Source organism: Oncorhynchus masou, chromosome 31 (assembly GCF_036934945.1).
Source record: "Oncorhynchus masou masou isolate Uvic2021 chromosome 31, UVic_Omas_1.1, whole genome shotgun sequence".
NCBI lineage: Eukaryota > Metazoa > Chordata > Actinopteri > Salmoniformes > Salmonidae > Oncorhynchus > Oncorhynchus masou.
Genome location: NC_088242.1, coordinates 47,585,837 through 47,607,386, shown reverse-complemented (window position 1 = coordinate 47,607,386; position 21,550 = coordinate 47,585,837). Strand labels below are relative to the sequence as shown.

Genomic DNA, 21,550 nt, shown 5'->3' with positions numbered 1-21,550 from the left:
GTGTGTGTGTGTGTGTGTGTGTGTGTGTGTGTGTGTGTGTGTGTGTGTGTGTGTGTGTGTGTGTGTGTGTGTGTGTGTGTGTGTGTGTGTGTGTGTGTGTGTGTGTGTGTGTGTGTGTGTGTGTGTGTGTGTGTGTGTGTGTGTGTGTGGATGAATAGTGCAGCATTCTGGGTGCTACCATCTCTCTCTTCCCTAGTTGCTTATATGTCAACTCTCAGAGACACATTGTGAAAGGAAGGTGAAAACATGTCTAAATGTTTCTGACTCTCTCCCTCCCTCTCTCTCGCTCTCTCTCTCACCCTCTCTCTCTGACTTTCTCTCTCTCTCCCCACACTCTTCCTCTCATCCTTCTCTTCTATCTATTTGAGTCCTCATTCGTTTAATCATCTCATCCATCATCTCATCCTGCCACCCCTCCTCCTCTCCCTCCCTTCCTTCCTCCATCTGTGTCTATTTGTCTAACCCCCTTCCCTTCCTCTCTCACCTCTCCTCTCTCTAACCCTCGACCCCCTCTCTCCTTCTCCATCCCCCTTCTCTCCCCCAGGTACCTCCAGTTCACTTTGCGTCTCGGAAGTCGTAGCATCCTGAGCTCCTGTCCTGCCCCTGACCAACCAGGAGAAGGTGTGTTGCTGCACTTCTCTTCAGACAATGGCATTACCTGGATCCTGCTGCAACACTACGCATATAAGGGCTTCCACGAACCCAGGTACTGTACTAGAGGGGTTGGGGGGCTGGAGGTGTGTGTGTTTCTCTGTGCGCGCATTTGTGACACAGTCCTAAGGCGTCTGTAATGCTGTTAACACACATATTTCTTGTGCTAATGGATGCCTGGTGCTGAGAGGAGAGATGTAACCCACAGGGACCCATTTAGTACTGCCTACTGTGTGTTGTAATGACAAATGGCTACACACACCCACGCACGCACGCACACACACACACACACACGCACACACACACACACGCGCGCGCAGAGCTGGGCCTGGGCCACCTAGAGAGCTCTTCATCAGGGGGCAGAAGGCTGGGGGCAAAGTGTCGGGATAGAGGTGTGAATGCACATTGTGTGTGTCTGCTGAGAGGAGGTAATACAGTCCATAGCTGTGTGGGTTATAGAAGAGCACCATTCAGACCTATTCAGTCAGAGCCTTGCTAATGTGACTCACTCCATCTGGACTGTTTGGATTATTTTGAGAACATTGATAACACTCCATCCCACACCCTCTCCTTCCCTCCATCTTCTCTCTCCACCTGCCCTTATCTCATTTCTCCATCCCTTCCTGTGTTCCTCTCTCCGTCCCTCCATCCTCACTCTCCACCTACCTTCCCCTCCTCCCTTCATTCTCTCCCCTCCATGCCTCCTTCCTTCTCACCTCTACAGGATTGTATCAGTGGAGCTACCCCCCGGTGCCCGTAGGTTTGGAGTGCAGTTCCGTTGGTGGCAGCCGTACCACTCTGGGCGTGGGCATGACGTTTGGGCAGTGGATGAGATCACTATGGCCTCTGTGCTGTTCAACACCATAAGTCTGGACTTCAGTAATGTACTTGATGTCACTCAGAGTCTGGGCTTCTACCTGGGGCATGTCCAGCCCTACTGCCAGCACGACTGGACACTCAGGTATACTAAAGACAAGCATTTCTCCAGGGCCTCCCGGGTGGCGCAGTGGTTAAGGGTGCTGTACTGCAGCGCCAGCTGTGCCATCAGAGACTCTGGGTTCACGCCCAGGCTCTGTAGTAACCGGCTGTGACCGGGAGGTCCGTGGAGCGACGCACAATTGGCCTAGCATCGTCCGTGTTAGGGCTTGGTCGGAAGGGATGTCCTTGTCTCATCATGCACCAGCGACTCCTGTGGCGGGACGGGCGCAGTGCGCGCCAACCAAGGTTGCCAGGTACATTTCCTCCAGCACATTGGTGCAGCTGGCTTCCAGGTTGGATGTGCGCTGTGTTAAGAAGCAGTGCAGCTGGTTTGGTTGTGTATCGGAGGACGCATGACTTTCAACCTTCGTCTCTCCCAAGCCCGTACAGGAGTTGTAGTGATGAGACAAGATAGTAGCTACTACAACAATTGGATACCACGAAATTGGGGAGAAAAAGGGGTAAAAAAAAAAAAAGACAAGCATTTCTCACTTTCCGGCCTACAGTACTTCCCATTATCTTCAGGCTAGCGGAGTGCTGGGTTGCACCTTAGAAGGTTTCTGTACACTGTCATGTGGTGCTGAACTACATACTTGTAGTTATGTCGCAGTCCATCTCAGTGGTGCTGAATCGTTGCTATTGACTCCTTTGGGGGGGCTTTTACGCTATCAGAACAAAACACTACTCTATAGTGTCATCACAAATATTGTATGTACCCGTGTAATCTACTCAAATACTGCTAAAAACATTACCAACAGCTTTACAGGTATTGGTAAAAACCATTCACCTCTTCTTCAGATTGAGGTTTGATTGAGATTGAGCCAAGATATGAACTTTTTTCCAGTAGACACTATGTGGATAAGTAGTTCTATGTGTTGTTAATGTGTGTTAGCTAACTGTTTATTATACTGTAGTTTCTCAGGAGAGCCCAGCCCAGGCTCCAGTATCCGTTATGTGGAGACCCAGTCCATGCAGATTGGAGCCTCCTACACACTGCAGTTCTCATTGGTCATGGGCTGCGGCAGAGACCCCTCCCCCCACATCGACACACAGGTCCGCCTGGAGTTCTCCACCAATCATGGCCTGACCTGGCACCTGGTTAAAGAGGTGAAGAAGTAGTGAAATATAATGAATGATCAACAGTAAAAGGCACATATGCATTGAGTGCACAAAAAAATTAAGAACACCCCTCCTTTGCCCTAAGAAAAGCCTCAATTCGTTGCGGGCATGGACTCCACATGGTGTCGAAAGCGTTTCACAGGGATGCTGGCCCATGTTGACTCCAATGCTTCCCACAATTGTGTTAAGTTTGGCTGGATGTCCTTTGGGTGGTGAACCATTTTTAATGCACACGAGAAACGGTTGAGTGTGAAAACCCCAGCAGCGTTGCAGTTCTTGACACAAACAGGTACGCCTGGCACCTACTACCATACCCCGTTCAAAGTCACTCGAATCTTTTCTGTCTTGCCCATTCACTCTCTGAATGGCACACATGCACAATCCATGTCTCAATTGTCTCAAGATCGAAAATGTGTCTTTAACCTGTCTCTTCCCCATCATCAACAGTGATTGAAGTGATTTTAACATCAATGAGGATCATACCTTTCACTTGGATTCTCCTGGTCAGTCTATGTCATGGAAAGAGCAGGTGTTCATAATGTTTTGTACACTGTGTATCACTTTATCTGTTTGACAGTCATGGAATTTGGCACACTTGCTCAGGGGTGTGAGTCTAGCTAATCTGTAGATTAGAATGTGGTTATGTATTTTTTAAATTAGGAACAGCAAAGATTTTCCACCCGTGTTATATAATTTGGAACAGTCCTCGTTTTACCTTTCTGTATTGATGCTCATATTATTGAAATGGAATATTGGCCAAGTTATTACTGAAAATGTATGAATTTATCTCTAAGGATTATTCATATTTTTTTATGAATCAGGGCACCAGTCCATTTTTTGGACAAAATTGTAATCATTGATTTATCTGAAGGTATATCTGATGAGCGCAATATCAGATTTGTGAATTTGTGCCGTTTTGCAGCGCTTCTTTTGTATCAGAGAAACACACAACAACAGGTAAAATGCAAAAGTAGAATAATAAAGAGTAAAAGGTATCAATGGTTAGAGGATGAATGATGATAATGGCATATGACTAACAGGAGAAAATGATGAAGTCAATAGGTTGTTTACCAGGAAATTGCTGGAGAAGGATATTCTCAATTTGGATTGAGCATACTGCGAAAGGGTGTGGTCTACGAATTGTGACTGGAGGAATCAACTTAAAAGGGACAAGAAGTGGTTCAGTTCTAATGTTAAAGTTTAGCAGTTACTTAATTTCACTCTTGTGTTGTCTTAAGGGTTAAAAAATTACCCGCCACTACGTTTAACAGCAGAGGAGACTCCCTAAATTATATTTTTTCAACTTGAAATCTGATGACCTTTCCTAGAGTGACACCAACATTAGAAAAAGGGAAACATTGCCTTTGTTCATATTTCCATGTAAGCTGTGCACCACCAGGCAACAAAGATTGTCTTAGGGTCATTTTTGACCCGACAGTTATAAAATCATTTACACACCACAAAAACCACACGAAGACACACACACACGAGAAATTGAGATTGTGTGCTACTCATTGAACTCAGACAAGCAGCATCTTCCCTCCGCGACCCACACATGACTCAAGTTCACAGACAAAATAAATAAAAATTTGAAAAAAAAAATCAAAAATCTGACAAAATAAACATTTCTTGAAATTGTTTACAACTGGGGAATGAAGACAGGGCTATAAAGGTGCTGCAGATGACAGTCCCCCCCAGTTCTCTCTTTGCTGAAGCCAATGGTGCACGTTTCAGTGACCAACAGGTCGTTGACCAGATTTTTTTCAGATGTCCAGGAGGAACAAGAGAACAATGATTTCGAAAAGAAGGAAGTATCTGAAGAAGATGGGAAAGAATATAACCCAGAGCACTATGCACAATGCATCGTCTTCAGATGAAGAAGAAATCCCCCAAGCTGAAAGAGAGACATTTTTTCAAAGAACAGCAAAATAACATGGTGCTTGTCACCATATGACAACCAGGGCAGGATGGCAGCACAACGTGTCCTAAGGATGACCCCAGGGCACATGAGACATGCAGTTGCCCATGCCTAGGACATCGCCTCAACATTCTACATCTTCATCACACCAGCCATCGAAAAAATCATTTGGAGGGTTTCTATAAATATGGAGACAACTGAAAAAGAATGGAGGAGACTGTCCTGCGAGCCTACATAGGGCTGCTAATCTTAGCGGGTGTGTATAGGTCCCGAGCTGAGACTACATGTGTTCTCTGCGATGTAGAGACTGGAAGGGCAATTTTCCATGCCACGATGCCACTGAAAGTCTTTCACACTTTCTCAAGAATGCTACGATTTGATAACTATGAGTCAAGACCAGCGGATGACTGTCCGCTAGCCCCTGGTCATCTTCCATAACATCATTGATATGTCCTCTTACATGCCTTTGTGATATGGAACAAGATCAACCCTACCTGAATGCCTGATAAGCGGAACAAGAGGAGGGTGTCTGGAGCAGCTGGGAAAGGCACTTGTAACCCCACACATTCAAAGAAGGGAACGCCTCCCCCGGACAGCAGCCTCTACATCAATTGTGAAAGCTGTTCAGGGCTGAATCTTGTCCTGATCCACCTGAGGCTGCATCTGAGGCAAGCAAGAGGAGGATATGCCAATTCTGCCCCCCAAAGAAGGACTGTAAAACAAATACTGTGTGCTGCACATGTGAGAAATACATCTACATCTGTCCATGCACACACACTTGCAAACTGTCCTACATGTGCTTATTAGAGATGATTGATTTATGTTCTTAACGGTTTCTTTGTATCTATTATCTTATTTCATTCTGATTTATTGTTGTTGTTTATGCACCTTGTGGATGGGGGCAATGGTTCAAAAAATGGAAGAAGACTAGTAATTTTGTAGTTGAATTCCTCAATATATACATTATATAATTTTATGTCACTATGTTGCCAAAATAATTTCAAGACTTATTGTTTCCCTTCAATAAAACACATTCAAAACTACTTTCTGCACATTTCTGCTACTTTCTTAGGCTATACAAGTGCTATCTCTTGCTAAAAAATGTATGTTTACACCTATGCAGTACCTTAGTAGTAACAGTAATAATAATAATTAAGAAAGCAATTTTGACAGGTGTGTTGTAATAAACACTAGTGGTGTCCACTGATTAAATGCAGTCTTTCTGAGAAAACCTAGATGTTCACAAAGTTTGTGATGAATTACAGGTTGTTTCTTCATGCAAAATAGATTTGGGGTTTAAAATTTTAGCTGTTTAGTGAAGGAAGGTCAGGTGGGTCAGAGTATACAGAATGTTAAGACTACACAAGTGTTATGGCTAAAGAACTACACATTACACATCATGACAATGCTGAGGAGAGAAAGGGTGATTTCCTGTATAGTTAAGGTGTTCTTTGGTCAGATGACAGTGGAGAGTTGTTTTCAAACAAGCTCGGAGATTGGAGTCCTGTGAGGTTGGAGACTCAGTGATGCGCTGAGGCCGGGTAGAGACCAATGAAGTGGTTTGGTGAGGAATGATAGATGCGCTGATGCCGTGTAGAGGCCAACGAAGAGGTTTGGCGAGGAATGATAGATGCGCTGATGCCGTGTAGAGGCCAACGAAGAGGTTTGGCGAGGAATGATAGCGTTCACAATCGTTGACTGAGATCCTGACAGGATCAGTTAGATGCGAGCTGGTGATCTGGAATCCTTAGCTCGGCTTCAATTGAAAAATAACAATTTGCAAGAGTAAGTCCTTTGGTGCTTCGTCCAGAAGTCATCTCGACATTTACATGTGACAGCCAAGACATTCAATGGAACAGGTGTGAAATGTTCCTCATTATTTTATTCCCTCCATTTGAGGTTAGTGTTCAAAATGTTCACCAAACTATCTGACTCTGCCTATTGGTTCAAGCGTGAAAAGGGGGAGAGAGTCATCCAAGTCTCCCCTGACCTATCCTAGGGTTGGTATGTCCGTGGTATGGTAACTCCGCAGAGCCATCAAACAGGCAAAATGACAATATAGGAATAAGGTGGAATCCTATTACACCGGCTCCGAAGCTCGACGAATGTGCCAGGGGCTACACTCGTTTACATATTACAAAGGTAGGCCTCGCCATGATCTATCCAACAATGCCTTTCTACCAGATGAACTCAATGCATTTCATGCACGCTTCCACCACAACAAAACCGAGCCATGCACGGGGGCCCCCACCATCTCAGAGGACTGGATCACACCCTCCAAGGCTGACGTGAGTAAGGTTCTTAATATGCTCAACACTTACAAAGCCAGGGGGACCGACCGTATTCCAGGGTACATCTCAGTGCACGCGCAGACCAGCTGGCAGGCATCTTCATGGTCATTTTCAACCTCACTTTGTCACAGTCTGTCTTCCCCACATCTCAAGCTGACCACCATCATTCCTGTCCCCAAGAACTCGAACGCTACCTGCCACAAGGACTACCGCCTTGTAGCACTAACATCTGAAATCATGAAGTGCTTTGAAAGGCTGGTCTGGCACACATCACCTCCATCCTCCCAGACACCCTAGTCCCACTCCAATTCGTATTCCGCCCCAACAGATCTACACCCACATCGACGTGGAGAGGGTCAAGAGCATCAAGTTCCTTGGTGTCCGAATCTCTGAGGACTTAACATTGTCCTCTCACAATAGAACTGTCATGAAGAAAATACAGCAACACCTCTTCTCCCTCAGGAGGTTGAAATGATTTTACAGCTGCACTGTTGAGAGCATCCAGACTGTTTGTCCAGACTGTTTGTACATTCTGGTATGGCAACTGCACCACCCATGACCAGAAGGTCCGACAGAGGGTGGTGTGGATGGCCCATTGAGCTCCCAGCCATCCAGGATGTACATGCCAGGCGGTATCTGAGAAAGGCTTTGAAAAGGTCCAAAGACTCCAGACACCTGAGACATGAACTTTTCTTCATGCTTCTGTCCAGAAGGAGCTATCAGTGCATCAAGGCTCAGACAAACAGACTTCTAAACAGCTTCTATCCCCTTGCCATAAGACTTTTAAATGGCTAACAACTACTGCTCTCCCTCTCCCACAAAATATCCTCAATGTCACTGTGCCAATCCACAAGTCTCTTGCTGCTGCTAAAAATGATTTTCTGCAAAGAAACCACAACTGACTAGGTATCCCCCTTTCCCTTTAAAGGACATCAATAAGAATAAGTGACTTGCTTGGGCCAAAAAACACGAGCAATGGACATTAAACTGGTGGAAATCTGTCATTTTGTCTGAACTGAGTCCAAATTTAAGATTTTTGGTTTCAACCGCCATTTCTTTATGAGAAGAGGAGTAGCTGAACCGATGACCTCTGTATGTGTGGTTCCCAACGTGAAACATGGAGGAGGAAGGGTAATGGTTGTGGGTGTGCTTTGCTGTTGACGTTGTCAGAAATGTATTTAGAATTCAAGGCACACTTAACCAGCATGGCTACCACAGCATTCTGCAGCGATTTGCCACCCCATCTGATTTGCACTTAGTGGGACTATCATTTGTTTTTCAACAGGACAATAACCCAAAACACACCTCCAGGCTGTGTAAGGGCTATTTGACCAATAAGGAGGGTGATGGACCTGGATCAGAATACCTGGCCTCCACAATCACCTGACCTCAACCCATTTGAGACAACAAGGGCTCAGCATATGTGGGAACTCCTTCAAGACTGTTGGAAAAGTATTCCTCGTGAAACTGGTTGACTGAATGCCAAAAGTGTGTAAAGCTGTCATCAAGGCAAATGGTGGCTACTTTGAAGAATCTCAAGTACTAAAATAACACTTTTTTGGTTACTACATGATTCCATATGTGTTACTTTACGGTTTTGATGTATTCACTATTATTCTATATTGTAGAAAATAGTCAAAATAAAGAGACATTCTTGAATGTTTAGGTGTGTCCAAACTTTTGACTGGTACTGTAAATACTACCATTAGTGTATTACCATAGGTATTACACTTTTCATCCCTGTTTACCTATTTATGTATATTCTACTACCAGTCCCTTTCAGCCCTGTTTACCTATTTATGTATATTCTACTACCAGTCCCTTTCAGCCATGTTTACCTATTTATGTATATCCTACTACCAGTCACCTTTCAGCCCTGTTTACCTATTTATGTATATTCTACTACCAGTCACTTTTCAGCCCTGTTTACCTATTTATGTATATTCTACTACCAGTCCCTTTCAGCCCTGTTTACCTATTTATGTATATTCTACAACCAGTCACTTTTTATGTACAGTGCCTATGTACAGTGAGACTTGAAATTGAACTCAGGTGAATCCTGTTTCCATTGATCATCCTGAGATAAACACAACTTGATTGGAGTCCACCAGTGGTAAACTTAATTGATTGGACATGATTTGGAAAGGCATACACCTGTCTATATAAAGTCCCACAGTTGACAGTGCATGTCAGAGCAAAAACGAAGCCATGAGGTCGAAGGAATTGTCCGTAGTGCTCCGAGACATGATTGTGTCGAGGCACAGATCTGGGGATGGGTACCAAAACGTTTCTGCAGTATTGAAGGTCGCCAAGATCACAATGGCCTCCATCATTCTGAAATGGAAGAAGTTTGGAAGACTCTTCCTAGAGCTGGCTGCCCAGCCAAACTGAGCAATATGGGGAGAAGTCACTCTGACAGAGCTCCAGATTTCCTCTGTGGAGATGGGAAAACCTTCCAGATGGACATCCATCTCTGCAGCACTCCACCAATCAGCCCTTTATGTAAAAGTGGCCAGACGGAAGCCACTCCTCAGTTAAAGGCACATGACAGCCCGCTTGGAGTGTGCCGAAAGGCACCTAAAGGACTCTCAGATTCTCTGGTCTGATGAAACTCTTTGGCCTGAATTTCAAGCTTGAGGTCTGGAGGAAACCTGGCTCCATTTCTGGGGGTGGATTTTTCAGCGGCATGGACTGGGAGACTAGTCAGGATCGATGGAAAGATGAACGGAGCAAAGTACAGAGAGATCCTTGATGAAAACCTTCTCCAGAGGTTTCAGGACCTCAGACTAGGGCGAGGTTAACCTTCCAACGGCACAATGATCCTATGCACACAGCCAAGACAACGCAGGAGTGGCTTCGGGACAAGTCTCTGAATGTCCTTGAGTGGCCCAGCCAGAGCACGGTCTTAAACCTGGTCAAACATCGCTGGAGAGGCCTGAAAATAGTTGTGTAGCAACGCTCCCCATCCAACCTGATAGAGCTTGATAGGATCTGCAGAGAATAATGGTAGAAACTCCCCAAAAACAGGTGTGCCAAGCTTGTAGCGTTATACCCAAGAAGACTCAAGGCTGTAATCACTGCCAATGGTACTTCAACAAAGCACTGAGTAAAGGGTCTAAATACTTATATAAATGTAATATTAAACTTAGAAACTTGAGACTATGAGTCATTCATGTTTGTGTGCTGTTAGGAACAGTGTTTTATGACATTTTGGTCCATTATTCATTGAGTAATTGAGAACCACTTTGGAAATAAGTGTTTTAATGAATACTTTGTTGTAATTTGCAAATACAATATTGTACATTCTATATATATTTTGCCCAACAAATAACATTCAATTATAATTGTCTTAGAAAAAGGCATCCCACCTTTGGTCAAGAGGAAGTATCTGGTTTTGGGCTTTATTGCCCTGTCGTATACTGGAGCAAAAATGATTCCAGCTTGGGCTCTTCCGGTTTGTTTAGAACACATGAGATAGTAGGCTGATTGGGGTCATATCTTGGCCCTGCTGGTCCCCATTTCAAAAGGGACTTCTTCTGGTCAACTAGGGTTCCTGGTCTGAAGGGCCCGCTGTCCATTAAAAGAGGATTGTGTTGATGTTGATGTGAGGTTCCATTCCTACATTATTGTTAATGACTTGATGAAACATCCTTTTGTAAGTCACCCTTGCTAGAAAATAACACAAAGGGGGAAAAAAATATATAATAAATATTCATATAGAACTAAAATAGCCTCTTCATTTTTTTTTCTACCTTCGGAGATTGAACGAGTCTCCTACAAATGAACTATATCACTAAGGCCAAGGTACAAGAACATGTTATCCTTCTGCAAGTGCAGTGTATGATATGGTATATCTTTTAAAGTACCTTCGATAGCATTATGCTATGAAGTCTCCTCACATATTCAAATCAAATCAAATTGTAATAGTCACATGCGCCGACTTCAACAGGTATACAACATTTCACCTTACAGTCAAATACTTACTTACAAGCCCTAAACAGCAGTGCAGTTTCAAAAAAGAATAAGAGATAAAAGTAACAAGTAACAAGTAATTAAAGAGCAGCAGTATTTGTAGTATTACATGGTAGAGTTATTAAAGGTAGAGTTATTAAAGTGACTATGCATAGATGACAACAGAGGGTGGCAATGGTGTGGAGAGGGGAGGGGTAGCCATTTGACTAGATGTTCAGGAGTCTTATGGCTTGGGGGTTGAAGCTGTTAAGAAGCCTCTTGGTCCTAGACTTGGCGCTCCTGTACTGCTTGCCTTGCGGTAGCAGAGAGAACAGTCCATAGACTGTTAGACTAGGGTGGCTGGAGTCTTTGACAATTTTTAGGTCCTTCCTCTGACACCGCCTGTTATAGAGGTCCTAGTTGGCAGGATGCTTGGCCCCTGTGATGTACTGGGCCTTTCGCACTACCCTCTGTAGTGCCTTGCGGTCTGAGGCCGAGTAGTTGCCATACCAGGCAGTGATGCAAACAGTCAGGATGCTCTCGATGGTGCAGCTATAGAACCTTTTGAGGATCTGAGGACCCATGCCAAATCTTTTCAGTCTCCTGAGGGAGAATAGGTTTTGTCGTGCCCGCTTCACAACTGTCTTGATGTGCTTGGACCATGTTTGTTTGTTGGTGATATGGGCACCAAGGAACTTGAAGCTCTCAACCTGCTCCACTGCAACCATGTCGATGAGAATGGGGGTGTGCTCAGTCCTCTTTTACCCGTAGTCTACAAACATCTCCTTTATCTTGATCACATTGAGGGAGAAGTTGTTGTCCTGGCTACACCCGGCCAGATCTTTGACCTCCTCCCTATAAGCTGTCTCGTTGTTGTCAGTGATCAGGTCTACCACTGTTTTGTTATCGGCAAATTGAATGATGGTGTTGCAGTCGTGCATGGCCGTGTAGTCGTGAGTGAACAGAGAGTACAGGAGGGGGCTGAGCACGCACCTCTGAGGGGCCCCTTTGTTGAGGATCAGCCTAGCGGATGTGTTGTTACCTACCCTTACCAGCTGGGGCCGGCCCATCAGGAAGTCCAGGATCCAGTTGCAGAGGGAGATGTTTAGTCCCAGGGTCATTAGCTTATTGTGAGCTGTGAGGGCATTCTCCGGTAATAGGTCTGTTTATGATCTCAGTTGTTAGTGGGACTGACTGAGCTACTCTCCAGAGCTTCTTTACAGCTCTTTTGTGGAACTGATGCAGCCATACATTAGTTAAGAAGATGGTTTTATCTAAAGCCACATACAATAAGTGCAATTATCTGATGTAGGTATAACAACCATAAAACATGTATATACTGGAATAATGAAGTTTGTCTGTACTGTCAGGTGTATTGATATGGTGTGTTACGGAGTTGACTGAGTATTTTCTCCCCTTCCCAGGCCTGCCTACCAGGGATGCCCAGCTGTTCAGAGTTCACTGCTCCCAGTGTGTACCATCCTTCTGAGTTCACTGACTGGAGACGCATCACTCTGCCCCTGCCTCATAGAGCATGGTGGGTAACACACATTCTTTCATCCATACAGGTTGGTATACCCATTGACAGAATGCTTTACGAAAGTCTGAGTTCAGCACATTCATCTCAACTCTGAGTTGGGTGTGCGCACACACACACACACACACACACACACACACACACACACACACACACACACACACACACACACACACACACACGCACAGACACAGACACACACAATATGAACACTCAGATATTCACACGCACCTCCCACCTCTCCCTGAGAAGACTCTGACCTACAACCAATATTCCTGTCTCCCTATCCCCACCCCATCCCTTCCTCCACCTTCCCCTCCCCAGCCCTATGGACTTAAATAAAGGTTTGCTGATCTCATCTCATTCATGAAGGATTCCTGGCTACCTCTGGGTCGATTTTGGGTCACTATTGCAGGGAACTAACCTGCTTTGACTGCTCTGACTGTAACAAATAAACCTAACTGGGCATGTTGGCTCCACCATCCATCATCATGTTATGTACTTGAGTGAAGACCCAAAAGCGGTTTTAACAGAAAACAGAGTTCTTTAATGAAAAACAGGAATGGCATAAATCCTCTTCCAACGTTGACAATGGAACAAAAAGAACGTAGTATAGTGCAGGATGCACCTGCCAGGCAGACTCCGACAGGATAGGACAAGGTGGAAGCAAACGAGACGACAGCTTGCTTCTGGCATCAAAAACACAAACAAGAATCAGACACTGAAAGTAGCAGGAACAGAGAGAGAAATAGAGACCTAATCAGAGGGGGAAGAGAGAACAGGTGGGAAAGAGTGAACGAGCTAGTTAGGGGAGATGTAGAACAGCTGAAGAATGAGAGACAGAGAAGGTAACCTAAAAAGACCAGCAGAGAGAGACAGAGTGAAGAGAAAGGACAGGAACAGACATAACAAGACATGACAGTACCCCCCCACTCACCGAGCGCCTCCTGGCGCACTCGAGGAGGAAACCTGGCGGCAACGGAGGAAATCATCGATCAGCGAACGGTCCAGCACGTCCCGAGAGGGAACCCAACTCCTCTCCTCAGGACCGTACCCCTCCCAATCCACTAGGTACTGATGACCACGGCCCCGAGGGCGCATGTCCAAAATCTTACGAACCCTGTAGATGGGTGCGCCCTCGACAAGGATGGGGGGGGAGGGACGAGCGGGGGCGCGAAGAACGGGCTTAACACAGGAGACATGGAAGACCGGGTGAACGCGACGAAGATAGCGCGGAGAAGAAGTCGCACTGCGACAGGATTAATGACCTGGGAAATACGGAACGGACCAATGAACCGCGGGGCCAACTTGCGAGAAGCTGTCTTAAGGGAAGGTTCTGAGTGGAGAGCCATACTCTCTGACCGCAACAATATCTAGGACTCTTGGTCCTACGCTTATTAGCGGCCCTCACAGTCTGCGCCCTATTACGGCAAAGTGCCGACCTGACCCCCTTCCAGGTGCGCTCGCAACGCTGGACAAAAGCCTGAGCGGAGGGGACGCAGGACTCGGCGAGCTGAGATGAGAACAGCGGAGGCTGGTACCCGAGGCTACTCTGAAAAGGAGATAGACCGGTAGCAGACGAGGGAAGCGAGTTGTGGGCGTACTCTGCCCAGGGGAGCTGTTCTGACCAAGACGCAGGGTTACGAAAAGAAAGACTGCGTAAAATGCGACCAACAGTCTGATTGGCCCGTTCGGCTTGACCGTTAGACTGGGGATGAAAGCCGGACGAGAGACTGACGGAAGCCCCAATCAAACGGCAAAACTCCCTCCAAAATTGAGACGTGAACTGCGGGCCTCTGTCGGAAACGACGTCAGACGGAAGGCCATGAATTCGGAAAACATTCTCGATAATGATCTGAGCCGTCTCCTTAGCAGAAGGGAGCTTAGCGAGAGGAATGAAATGAGCCGCCTTAGAGAATCTATCGACAACCGTAAGAATAACTGTCTTCCCCGCTGATGAAGGCAGTCCGGTGATGAAATCTAAAGCGATGTGAGACCACGGTCGAGAGGGAATGGGAAGCGGTCTGAGACGGCCGGCAGGAGGAGAGTTCCCAGATTTAGTCTGCGCGCAGACCGAACAAGCGGCGACAAATCGACGCGCGTCACGTTCCCGAGTGGGCCACCAGAAACGCTGGCGAATGGAAGCGAGCGTACCCCGAACGCCGGGGTGGCCGGCTAACTTGGCAGAGTGGGCCCACTGAAGAACGGCCGGACGAGTAGGAACGGGAACGAACAGAAGGTTCCTAGGACAAGCTCGCGGCGACGGAGTGTGAGCGAGTGCTTGCTTTACCTGCCTCTCAATTCCCCAGACAGTCAACCCGACAACACGCCCTTCAGGGAGAATCCCCTCGGGGTCGGTGGAGACCTCAGAAGAACTGAAGAGACGAGATAAAGCATCAGGCTTGGTGTTTTTTGAGCCCGGACGATAAGAAATAACAAACTCGAAACGAGCGAAAAACAGAGCCCAACGAGCCTGACGCGCATTAAGTCGTTTGGCTGAACGGATGTACTCAAGGTTCCTATGGTCAGTCCAAACGACAAAAGGAACGGTCGCCCCTCCAACCACTGTCGCCATTCGCCTAGGGCTAAGCGGATGGCGAGCAGTTCGCGATTACCAACATCATAGTTACGTTCTGACGGCGATAAGCGATGAGAGAAAAACGCGCAAGGATGGACCTTGCCGTCAGAGAGAGAGCGCTGAGAAAGAATGGCTCCCACGCCCACCTCTGACGCGTCAACCTCAACAACAAACTGACTAGAGATGTCAGGTGTAACAAGAATAGGTGCGGATGTAAAACGATTCTTAAGAAGATCAAAAGCTCCCTGGGCGGAAACGGACCACTTAAAGCACGTCTTAACAGAAGTAAGGGCTGTGAGGGGAGCTGCCACCTGACCGAAATTACGGATGAAACGACGATAGAAATTAGCGAAGCCCAGAAAGCGCTGCAGCTCGACGCGTGACTTAGGAACGGGCCAATCAATGACAGCCTGGACCTTAGCGGGATCCATCTTAATGCCCTCAGCGGAAATAACGGAACCGAGAAAAGGGACAGAGGCGGCATGAAAAGTGCACTTCTCAGCCTTCACATAAAGACAGTTCTCCAAAAGGCGCTGGAGGACGCGTCGCACGTGCTGAACATGAATCGAGAGAGACGGTGAAAAAATCAGGATATCGTCCATGTAAACGAAAACAAAAATGTTCAGCATGTCTCTCAGGACGTCGTTAACTAGTGCCTGAAAGACAGCTGGAGCGTTAACGAGGCCGAAAGGAAGAACCCGGTATTCAAAGTGCCCTAACGGAGTGTTAAACGCCGTCTTCCACTCGTCCCCCTCCCTGATGCGCACGAGATGGTAGGCGTTACGAAGGTCCAATTTGGTGAAAAACCTGGCTCCCTGCAGGATCTCGAAGGCTGAAGACATAAGAGGAAGCGGATAACGATTCTTAACTGTTATGTCATTCAGCCCTCGATAATCCACGCATGGGCGCAGGGACCCGTCCTTCTTCTGAACAAAAAAAAACCCCGCTCCGGCGGGAGAGGAGGAGGAGACTATGGTACCGGCGTCGAGCGAAACCGACAAATAATCCTCGAGAGCCTTACGTTCGGGAGCCGACAGAGAGTATAATCTACCCCGGGGGAGTAGTTCCCGGAAGGAGATCAATACTACAGTCATACGACCGGTGTGGAGGGAGAGAAGTGGCCTTGGAACGACTGAACACCGTGCGCAGATCGTGATACTCCTCCGGCACCCCTGTCAAATCGCCAGGCTCCTCCTGTGAAGAAGAGACAGAGGAAACAGGAGGGATAGCAGACATTAAACAGGTCACATGACAAGAAACATTCCAGGATAGGATAGTATTACTAGACCAATTAATAGAAGGGTTATGGCGCACTAGCCAGGGATGACCCAAAACAACAGGTGTAAAAGGTGAACGAAAAATTAAAAAAGAAATGGTTTCGCTATGATTACCAGAGACAGTGAGGGTTAAAGGCAGCGTCTCACGCTGAATCTTGGGGAGAGAACTACCATCTAAAGCGAACAAGGCCGTGGGCTCCCTAACTGTCTGAGAGGAATGTCATGTTCCCGAGCCCAGGTCTCGTCCATAAAACAGCCCTCCGCCCCAGAGTCTATCAAGGCACTGCAGGAAGCAGATGAACCGGGCCAGCGGAGATGGACCGGAAAGGTAGTGCGTGATCCAGAAGGAGAGGCCTGAGTAGTTGCGCTCACCAGTAGCCCTCCCCTTACTGATGAGCTCTGGCTTTTACTGGACATGAGGTGACAAAATGACCAGCGGAGCCGCAGTAGAGACAGAGGCGATTGGTGATTCTCCGTTCCTTCTCCTTGGCCGAGATTTGGATACCCCCCAGCTGCATAGGCTCAGCATCCGAGCCGGCCGAGGAGGGTGGCAGTGATGCGGCAGGTGGCAGTGATGTGGAGAGGGGAGCAACGGAGAACGCGAGCTCCTTTCCACGAGCTCGGCGACGAAGATCAAACCGTCGCTCTATGCGAATAGCGAGAGCTATTAAGGAGTCCAGACTGGAAGGAACCTCCCGGGAGAGGATCTCATCCTTAACCTCGATGAGGAGACCCTCCAGAAAACGAGCGAGCAAAGCCGGCTCGTTCCAGTCACTAGAGGCAGCGAGAGTGCGAAACTCAATAGAATAATCCGTTATGGATCGATTCCCCTGACATAGGGAAGACAGGGCCCTGGAAGCCTCCTCCCCAAAAACAGAACGGTCAAAAACCCGTATCATCTCCTCCTTAAAGTCCTGAAACTGGTTAATACACTCAGCCCTCGCCTCCCAGATTGCCGTGCCCCACTCACGCGCCCGTCCGGTAAGGAGAGAAATGACGTAGGCGATGCGGGCTGCGCTCCTGGAGTAAGTGTTGGGCTGGAGAGAGAACACCACATCACACTGAGTGAGGAATGAGCGGCACTCAGTGGGCTCCCCAGAGTAACAGGGCGGGTTGTTGATCCTGGGCTCCGGAGACTCGGAAACCCTGGAAGTGGGCGGTGGATCGAGGTGGAGTTGGTGAACCTGTCTTGTGAGGTCGGAGACTTGGACGGCCAGGGTCTCAACGGCATGTCGAGCAGCAGACAATTCCTCCTCGTGTCTGCCTAGCATCGCTCCCTGGATCTCGACGGCGGAGTGAAAAGGGTCCGGAGCCGCTGGGTCCATTCTTGGTCTGATTCTTCTGTTATGTACTTGAGTGAAGACCCAAAAGCGGTTTTAACAGAAAACAGAGTTCTTTAATGAAAAACAGGAATGGCATAAATCCTCTTCCAACGTTGACAATGGAACAAAAAGAACGTAGTATAGTGCAGGATGCACCTGCCAGGCAGACTCCGACAGGATAGGACAAGGTGGAAGCAAACGAGACGACAGCTTGCTTCTGGCATCAAAAACACAAACAAGAATCAGACACTGAAAGTAGCAGGAACAGAGAGAGAAATAGAGACCTAATCAGAGGGGGAAGAGAGAACAGGTGGGAAAGAGTGAACGAGCTAGTTAGGGGAGATGTAGAACAGCTGAAGAATGAGAGACAGAGAAGGTAACCTAAAAAGACCAGCAGAGAGAGACAGAGTGAAGAGAAAGGACAGGAACAGACATAACAAGACATGACACACCATCATACATGCAGGGCCATGCACTAAAATACACATTAGGGGTCTAGGTGGGGGTGCACTTTCAATTCACAGACATAACCCACTGGTACTCAGACACACATGCTTGTATATAGTTACACAGGTGATGGAGCACCTCCATCATGGACGGTAAAACAACAAAAACGATGATATAGTATGGATGGATCCTATATTGATCCGTGTCACCTCCCCAGTCTCATTAGTGTTCTGGGGTTTTATAAAATGTGGTGTTCAAGCATATTATTTCGCCATTTGTGTTTTTAGCAATCTGCCAATGCCCATTTCATCAACTCTGTTGGTATTCCTGCTCACCAAATGTATATCCTGGTCCTGACATTTGCTTATGAGCTTTGCTAACAATACATGCAGGATGGTTTGGTTCTCTTTGATGTGTCTGATTGTTGTCTGTGTGTGCAGGTCCAGTGCCACGCGGTTCCGTTGGATCCAGAACTACTATGGAGAGCAGGATGAATGGGCTCTGGACGACATCTACATCGGACAGCAGTGCCTTCAGATGTGCCACGGACATGGATGGTGCGACCACGGACACTGCAGGTCAGTGAGGGCCACTGTTGGGGAACTTTACTTTTAAAGGTAACTTTTTTACGTTACAACATTACTTCCATTAAAAGTAACTTGTTAACTTATTACAGTGAAACTAACTCAATACATGACTTTTTACCTTGCCAGAAAAAGAAAACAATCTGAAGATGCCTTGCGCGTGTTGATCATTCTAATACCCAGTAGAGGGCGCACAGGGTTGGGAGTTTACATGTAACCCGTTACATGTGATCTGATTACAAAAACTGTAGTTTGTTTACGTTAACATAAAATATATTGTAATCAGATTACAGATCATTTAGAAAAACTACATGATTACTTCTAGGATTAGTTGAAAATGTAGAAAGGATGTTTGTGAAAACAATAGTTATAACACCTTTCTGCTTTCTCAATGACATTCAAATCAGCATCGAGAAAAGTTCAAATTTGTTCCACCTGAGTCTGACCACAAGTCAGAGACCACTATGATGACACACCACCAAATGTGTTTGATGGATTGCAGGAAAAGAGCAGGAATAGGCTTTTGTAGTCTACAGTCGAATGGTGCAACTGCTGTCTGAATCCAAAGATTAAACACTTGGAGGTAAGTAAGGATGACAGCAGTGGTGTAGTTTACGGGCGATACGGTTATCACAATGATGTGAATCACACTGCTGCTCTCTCACTTTGGACTATTTGCGCCTTACGGATTGTAGTTCACAAATAGGCTGTTCACAAATGTATAGGTGTATTTTAACCAAATAATGGTTGAATTGAAGAAGTGTAAACTGCCTATCAATCATTGTTTTTGAGACCCATGGACGGACAGTGAAAAATGCTACAGCTGCTTAGTGCGGATCCCAGCCTATCCCTTACAAACATAGATGGCAGTTTGGAAACTGTAGTAAAAGTACAGTAAATGCAGTCGACTGTGGTATTTTGTATGCAGTAATTGCAGAATAACTGCATTGTACTCCAGTTGAACTGCAGTTCTACTGCACTCTGACTGCTATGTATTTTTTGTTACTCAATCCTAAACTACTATCTGGTGTTGTGCTACACATCCAGTCAAAAACAATTTATCGAAGACCACGAGTGGGACTTATTGCACAATCTAATTTGTGCTGATAAACAAAACAAATCCAAAGGCCTAACGGACAAATGCTCAAACTTGTGCTCTTTTGATATATAGTACCAGTCAAACGTTTGGAGACACCTACTCATTGCAGGGTGTTTCTATACTTTAGAATTTTCTACATTGTAGAATAATAGGGAAGACATCAAAACTATGAAATAACACCTATGGAATCATGTAGAAACCAAAAAGGTGATAAGCAAATCTAAATATATTTTTTATTTAAGATTCTTCAAAGGAGCCACCCTTTGCCTCGATGACAGCTGTCGTGTCTTTACTATCATTAAAATGGACCAGTCGTACGTGGTGTGATCATGGTTAATGACTTCTAATAATTTTCCTCCTATTTATTAGTGACATGTGTGTTAACCATTGGAAGAGTGCACTGGAGATTCCCTTCCACGTGTTGCACTCTGAGTGACTCCTATGTCGCTATGGTCAAGGGTAATTTGATTGGTTAGGTCTCTAACCTTCTTACTGATTGTAGCTAGACTGACTGTCGCTGGTATTGGCACTGGTGCTCAAAGGGACCAATTATCCTACCGATTTATTCTGAAATATTATACTACCGGAACACATGATTGGAGCGTTTTACTAGTTGTATTGGAGTTGAACCTACACATGGCAAGTAATGATTGTTGTTGCCATTTGTTTTGGAGGTGGACAAGTCCACTGGACTTCCTTTACGACCAGTGTGGTACACCTCAATACTACCTTAGATGTATTCTAAGATAATCCCTGTCTAGGGGCCTGTCTGCTCCTCACTGTTCTCGTAGGGGAGTTTACAACTAGATTTGATTTATGGTCTGGGGGCCTTGTACGGTGTTGTCCGTAGTCTCGACACCCCCACCGGCCTCGATGAGGCTCATCATGGGTCTGGGCTACTATTCCCCCCCTTTGTGTCTCCGGACCCCCCCCACCAGCGGGTGGTGTTTGTGTCTGAGGTGCAAATGAAAAGTTCGGACCCTATCTACGAGTTTTCAGCGACCACGTTTTGAGAATGGCTGTAACCTTTCAAACAAATCTGCTGGTGTTTGTGCTTCAAAACGCTCAAGAGGCATGTCAGTCACCACCGCATCCGCGTGTGGCAACCTCTTCAGTACCTGCGAACTGAGACGAGGATATCGGTCTGTGATATCGCAAAGTGTTTCACCAGTGGGAGTCATCGGGTCAGTTGCTGGACTGATCCCATTAGTGTCATTGTAATGGGTGACCGTCCCTAACAAAGTGGAAGGTGTATCATCCGAAGCAGAGTATACGCAGTGCTTGCGGAAGTGTCCGAAGGAGTTCATCACAACTACCGTATTGCATGACTGCAAGGAGGAGGGAAGTTGCTTATTCACAGAGACAGCCGTCTCGAAATCATGAAAAGAATGGTCAATCAGGTTGGCTGATGGAATGTGTCAAGATATCGTAATATCTCCTTGGATCGGATTCTGCCCCAAGAGGTTTTTAAACATATTTTTCCCAAGGGGTGATTTCGACAGATACCCCTCATGAATGACTACGTTGCAGCTAGCGTTAGGGGAAGACAGTGTGGTCAGTGGAGAAGGTACGGTGGCCTGTGACCATACCTGGTTGGTTTTCCAATCCATCAATGGCAGTAACCCATCAAGTCTGCTCCAAGTAGCAGGGTTACAGTTTCGAGGCTGGTTACATACACAGGGTGAATGAGCGATACGTCCTTGAAGTGTAGTTTCAGCATGATTCTCAATGTGAGAGGTGAGGTAGTCTGAGTGACCCCTCAAAGTGTAGTGTCACATCGTTCCACTTTTAACCAACG

General features: G+C 46.4%; 1 protein-coding gene across 4 annotated transcripts in view; it reads left to right on the top strand.

Moving 5' to 3' along the window:
- The window catches only part of LOC135524034 (reelin-like), a 298,396-nt gene that overhangs the window by 196,162 nt on the left and 80,684 nt on the right, over positions 1-21,550 (top strand). For all 4 annotated transcript variants that reach the window (XM_064951167.1, XM_064951168.1, XM_064951166.1 and 1 more), the window contains exons 20-24: positions 545-706; positions 1,376-1,612; positions 2,544-2,736; positions 12,333-12,445; positions 18,510-18,647. In XM_064951167.1, coding sequence (XP_064807239.1) covers positions 545-706; positions 1,376-1,612; positions 2,544-2,736; positions 12,333-12,445; positions 18,510-18,647 — 843 coding nt within the window. The remainder of the gene's footprint in view (positions 1-544; positions 707-1,375; positions 1,613-2,543; positions 2,737-12,332; positions 12,446-18,509; positions 18,648-21,550) is intronic.